The sequence below is a fragment of the Macrobrachium nipponense genome, chromosome 43, assembly GCF_015104395.2.
Source record: "Macrobrachium nipponense isolate FS-2020 chromosome 43, ASM1510439v2, whole genome shotgun sequence".
NCBI classification, from domain to species: domain Eukaryota; kingdom Metazoa; phylum Arthropoda; class Malacostraca; order Decapoda; family Palaemonidae; genus Macrobrachium; species Macrobrachium nipponense.
In genome coordinates, this window is record NC_061104.1 from 24,010,910 (window position 1) to 24,017,637 (window position 6,728).

General features: G+C 36.0%; 1 protein-coding gene across 1 annotated transcript; it reads right to left on the minus strand.

Moving 5' to 3' along the window:
- Positions 1 to 213: 213 nt before the first annotated feature.
- On the minus strand, positions 214 to 3,623 carry LOC135213583 (neurogenin-1-like). The gene is made up of 2 exons (XM_064247582.1): positions 3,529 to 3,623; positions 214 to 3,303 (listed from the first exon to the last, which is right to left on the minus strand). The coding sequence occupies exon 2, from the start codon at positions 3,157 to 3,159 to the stop codon at positions 2,329 to 2,331; it is 831 nt and encodes a 276-aa protein (XP_064103652.1). The 5' UTR covers positions 3,160 to 3,303; positions 3,529 to 3,623; the 3' UTR covers positions 214 to 2,328.
- Positions 3,624 to 6,728: the final 3,105 nt, after the last annotated feature.

Sequence of the window (6,728 nt, forward strand, 5' to 3'; positions counted from 1 at the left end):
CTTCATCAAAATTTGCAAAATATGTGAAAGACTTATGACAAAATCCGGGAGACGATGTATACTGTATGCAAATACGTATGTAGATACATAATAGTACATATGTATATATTTAGCTATATATAGATATACATATATATATATATATATATATATATATATATATATATATATATATATATATATATATATATATATATATATATATATACACATATGTGTACAATGGAATCACAAAAGTCCTCTCGCAATAAAATCAAAGGACTTTATAACCATAATTAACTCCTACTTTTAAGACTAGAATACAACAGATCCATCTTTTAAGTTAAGGAAGCTATAGCATGTATACTTTCACCAGCAGAGTCCTATATATTATTATCATTTATCTATAAAAAAGGAAACACAATCAATTGTAACATCATAATGTACATCCTTAGCTCGGCAATACCACAGCCAAGGCAAAGGGATTAAGAATAAAGGTTGCAATAAACTCACAATTTCTTATCATGTGTTCTGTTTGCTTGTCTGTGTTCATTTTGGCTCGGCTATCAGATTGCTTCGGACAGCCACCGTCAACTGAGGCTTCGTGCAATTGGCTTAGCACAATACACCACCGAATTATAATATATACTATATATGCCGCTTACTGCGGTCTTTCTCAGTCTTTGAAAATTATGGATATGAGAAATATCAAGGAATACGTCCGTTTATCTCTTAAAATCAGTGATTATACAAAACATCTTAGAACTGGGTGTAAAAATTCCCTCCATAACTGGTTAGCCTAATATATATCATGTTATGTATTAAACGTACAGAAACTAAAAAAAAGTTTGGAGAGGAGAGTGTTAAATGGTTTGACTGCGAAAGAATTTTTCTTTTTGTATTTAGACTGATAGATGTTATTGTTAATTACGTCGTTAATTACACCTGACCACATTTTTTTGTTCCTTCTGCAAAACTGAAATTCGTGTATCAGTATTCAAAAATGAAAAATACACAAAATGACCAGTTCATCAGGCTAACATTTGGAGCTTTAATATTTCTGACCCTGTAGTCAGCTTAAAATACGTAATAATGATAATAAAAATAACAATGATAATAATAGAGGTTTCATTTAAAATAATGGCTATTTCAGCCTCGTTTATTTTGTATAAAAGTTCTCTAATCTTCTTATTACTGACTTTTCTTCTGTACTCACATTGGGTATTAAAACTTCAAATAAAAATGAACAGAGAAACATCTATATAAAATAAACGCGGCTGAAAAAGCCATTATTTTCAATAAAACCTGTATTAATGAAGGTCTTCTTCCAGCAAAGAATAATAATAATAATAATAATAATAATAATAATAATAATAATAATAATAATAATAATAATATAGCTGAACGATAACTTTAATAAACAATCAATTTTTTACCAATTTTTCACAAATTCTTTTTAATAAATTACACAACTTCATTAATAATTCCCTGCAGTAAGCAAGATCTAACGAGTTAATAAATCAGGTGGCGACCAATTATAAAATAACATTTGCCTAATTACAAAATAACACTTAATTACTTTCAATGATTTAGTTGACAATTACTATACTCCATGTTATGTAATCTCATTTTGCATCGGAGGTTCAGGCAACGAGCAGTTATTTTCTGGTCATTTCTGGTTTGGAAAGGCGAAATCTCGCTAATATTATTCATTAGAAGCCTAATTGTGACTTATAATCTATTTAAATAATAAATAATATAATTTTTGTACTCTCGTTAGTAAGGAATGTCTGTTGTTCAGGTGAACTGCTATTATCATATTCTACAAAAATATATATATTAGTTTCCTATGCATGAAAATCATCTTAATGCAGTTTTGGTGAGTTTTATAGGTAAATTATATATCTATTTTCTCACCAGCAACAGGCAAATAAGGCGCTTTTCAAGCACTGCCTAGAATGCTTTTGATGTGAATGATTAACAAAAACCCAACCAACTACACTTTCCAGGGGTTGAGTGAATGACTGACAGATTCACCTAAAAAACGAAATTACTATAAAAATTCATAGCCATAAATTTCAGACACTTAAGAAATACATCCGCCATATCAAAACCCAAATTTGCCTATCAACCTTAGCCCAATATTATTCTGTTTTCTACATTAATCACAACACAGCAAATTCTCTCGACATCATCGGAATGGAATGTTCCATTGTATGGGTAGAGATTGTCTTGACATTTATCTGAGAAGATCTCGTGAATTGCATATTTTCCCAGAAGTGACATAAAATGACATTCTATAAATAGAAATGATGAATATAACAGAATTCTTTTCTATTGTCGCCTACATCAAGTTACGAGGGGCGTGTGTTGCTGTTGCGTCTGCCAGCTCCGAGGAGAATCACACCCGAGGAAGAAGCTCATGTCGTCGCCCTCGGACATCGAGGACAAATATGGAAACTCGAGGTTCTCCTCGAGAACTGTAGCACTTGAGGAACTGCAAAGGAGAGACACGAGGTCGCCCTCCTGTGCAGTGTAAGGAGGTGACAACTGAGTTTTGATTGCGGCCTCCGGAGGGCTTTCCAGTTTGGGATTTTCTTTCTTGGAGGAGGACCCGTCCAAGATGTTGGCGAGGACCCAGGGGTAGGTCTCTTCGTCGGCGTTTCCTTCCAGGATATCCTGCAGCGCGCGGATGTAAGCGGAGGCTAACCTGAGGGTGGTGATTTTGGTCAGGTCAGAGGCTGCTCTTCGACTGCACACCCAGGACGGAAGGACTCCCCTGAGGCTCTCGAAGGCGGTGTTGATCTGTCGCATGCGGTGTCGCTCCCGGGCGTTTGCGGTTTTCCTTCTGTAGCGTGACAGAGGCGGTGGGCGGGGTTTGTGTCTTATGATGGTGTCCTGAATAGACCAGTCGCTATCGCAGAATCGTCTCGCCTGGAGTGACCTGGGACGGAGCTGGTATTTGACATTTGCCGAGACGGTAATGGCGTTGCTGACACTTTGACAACTGTTGCTGTCTTCGCTGTTGTTGTTGTTGTTGTTATCTGTTCCACTGGCTGCGTCATTGTTATTCGGGTCATTGTTATCATTATTATTGCCGTCCACCCGCTCTTTACTACTACTACTGCCCTGTTCTGCTGTTAGGTTATCCATTCTGGCACTGCTCTGATTGACCACCATGATGTGGCACCGGAACTCGAGTACAGGCTACACTTCACATTTAAACTCCTGTTCCCCGACTGTTTATTTTCCGTAACTATTATTCAGTAAAATTTCCTTCCGTTCACCTTATCAGAGTCTTTATCCTTATCCTCACAAGCACATCTGAAACAAGAGGGAGTGAAGACGCTTTTTAATAATCGAGGAAAGAAAGAGTGGCTATGAGGAATCTAGGAATGAAGATATCCCAACAAAATCACTGTTGACTAATCCTCCTGAGAAGCGCAATCATTATTTCAACAGGCTATTCATGAGATCAGCCTTCTCGTCCAAAAGATGAAGAAGACGAGAAGGACGATGTTCAAACCGCAGTATCTGAGCATCTCTCACCTGAGTCGTCAGTGAGAACCGAGAGAAGGCGGAGGCTGTACGTCCTGGCTTTACCACAGCACCCAAGATACTGAGTGACCGACCCTCACCCTCCCTGGCTCTCTCTCTCTCTCTCTCTCTCTCTCTCTCTCTCTCTCACACACACACACACACAGACAAACACACCCTCCCTCTCTCGCTCTTTCTCTCTCCAACCATGCCCTCACCCTGTGCCATAACTGACGTTAAATCGGACCATACAAATCCTTTTTTGGGGGAAAATTGAAATGGATTTGGACGTGGCAAAGACACAGCATGAACCCCGAGTGATTGCAGGTGTCAAAACCCGCAGGTAACCCAGGATAGGGGATCGTTTTACCACAGGTGTTTTCGCAGGTTTGACCTGGTATGTGGCGAGCAGTTTGCGGCCTTGGCTATTACAGGTCCGTTGATGAAAGCTTCTCTCGCGCGAGGATTGCAAAAGTCACAGAATATTATATCTAAAGCCTCTACGTCACTCAGTGATTTTCTTCTTATTTCCTCCCTTTCATATTTTCTGTTAATATCTTCTTTTTTCATAAATGTATTTTTAGATGCCAGCATCATCGCGCCTGAACACAAAAGGAAAGTTGGGATTGGATGAAAATAGCCTTTGTAGGCGAGATTTTCTGAATACTGATGCCAATTCTGTTTTGATATTTGGCGCCCGAGAGAGAGAGAGAGAGAGAGAGAGAGAGAGAGAGAGAGAGAGAGAGAGAGAGAGAGAGAGAATGTGATGCGTGTACAAGAAACTTGCAAGACGTAGAAGGTTGCATACTTTGATAGAGTAAAGACAAGCACATAAATGAGAGTAGTGAACAAAGTTTAATTCTCAGGTGTGGAATACACACATTTGGATTAAAGATTCATTTTTCCCTATATTATATATCCACCTCTCTCTCTTTTCTCAATCAACTTAGACCTGAATAATCTCTCTCTCTCTCTCTCTCTCTCTCTCTCTCTCTCTCTCTCTCTCTCTCTCTCTCTCTCTCATAAGTGAAAGAAGCAACCCATTGTTGTATAAATAAAGGTCTCATAAAATTATGAGGGCTATCTCCTAGACCGAAAACATCTCGTTTAAACAATACCAGAGAGGTTTGTGAAGCTGAGCACATGCCTACACAAAAACATACAATCTGAGTTTCATGGCTGTTCCTCGAAAGGTTTACAAGGCTCAAAGTTGAGCGTATACCTACGCCTCATAGAGGCCGTAAAAACTGATGATCGGATTTTTCCTGAAGGCTTTAGGTTGAGAGCATATTTTCGCCATACTGAGTACATACTATATATACGGATGGTCAGAGGTAGAGGAAAGTTATTGGAGAAGTATACAGAGGACTCTGGCTTGGCCGCATACTTACGCCAAAGGGATTTGGACGGTCGTTTTTCAGTGGTATTTTAAAAAGCTCTAGAGGTACTAAGGTAGAGAACATACCTACGCCAAATAGAATGCGTTCAACTGGAGGATTTGAAGTTCCTCCAAGTAACCGGGAAGATGCAAAGGGCTTCAATTTGTGCAGAAACCTTCAGGAAAAACGATCACAGAAAATCAGATAGTAGGAATTCCACGCAAGTTGCACACACATACGCCATGATAATAATACAAGTAAAAATTGTAATCGAGTTTTCTGTACAGCGTATAATGCTGTATGAACCTCTCAGCCACGGCCTAGATACTCACACCTGCGGCCCATGAAACTTTCAGCCACAGCCAGACGCACGATCATGGCTAACTTTAACCTTAAAATAAAATAAAAACTACTGAGGGTAGAGGGCTCCTTGGTATGCTTAATGATTGAAGGATGGATGATCAACATAACAATTTTCATCCTTTTAAACTTAATAGTTTTTAAATCTGAGGGAGGACAGAAAAAGTGCGGATGGACAGACAAATAGCATTCTCATTAGCTTTCTTTTACAGAAAATAAAAAATGAAATTGCTGGAAGATCCTTGGCCGACTGTGCATTTTTGCCGGGTTAATTACGCAGAGAGTTCTACGTGGAGTTCTTGGGGAAGGTGCAAAGACCTGGAGTTGAGTGCATACCTACACCAAACTAATTATGTACATAGGATAGGTAAGGTTCAGTTTCATGGAGGCTTCTGGTAGAAGCATTCATGCTTACTACGGCACTGCGGCTTTTAGCCAGAGAGATCTACAAAAACTTTGCAGCAAGAACAAGACTAACAACAGCAATAATAATAATAATAATAATGAACAAAGGAGCTCCTGTAACGAGGCTATAATATTGACAATTAAAAGTCACAGTAGTGTTTTATATATATATATATATATATAATATATATATATATATATATATATATATATATATATATATATATATATACATACACACACACATATATATATATTATATATTATAAATATATATATATGATATGAATATATATATAGATATATGATACTATAGATTATGCATCTGATATATATATAGTATTACATAGATAGATAAATAATAATACATATATATATTATTATATTATATATATATTACATATTATATTATATATAATATAATAGTATATATAATAATACTATATATATATATATATACTACTCATTCATAGACTATATAATAATATCTATATAACACTGCTGAGGCAGGACTAAAGATGGAATACTGGCGCAGTTATCCGAAAGTTCTTCTATTCATTTTTAACCTTATAAATAAATAAATATATATATATATATATATATATATATATATATATATATATATACATATAATATATATATATATATATAATATATATACATACATAAGGTTAAAAATGAATAGAAGAACTTTCTGAATACTGCTCCGTATTCCTCTTTAGTCCTGCCTCAGTGGGACTGAAGAGGGATACGGAGCAGTATCCGAAAGTCTCTCCTAGTCATTTTTAACGTGCACAGAAAATATATTTCTAACACTACTGTCGCTAATAATTCTCAATAATAATAATAAAAATAATAATGATAATATCACATAAGTAGAATATATAAACTGAAATAAAGACAGCCACATTCATAATTGATTTGTAAATCGTTATCTGTGAAATTAAATCGAATTTCATGAATAAACTCAATTCCATTTATGTAAATGCACACTATATATATATATATATATATATATATATATATATATATATATATATATATATATATATATATATATATATGTCT

Excerpts from the sequence above, each read along its gene's own strand:
- LOC135213583 (XM_064247582.1), bottom strand. The coding sequence starts at position 3,159 with ATGGTGGTCAATCAGAGCAGTGCCAGAATGGATAACCTAACAGCAGAA.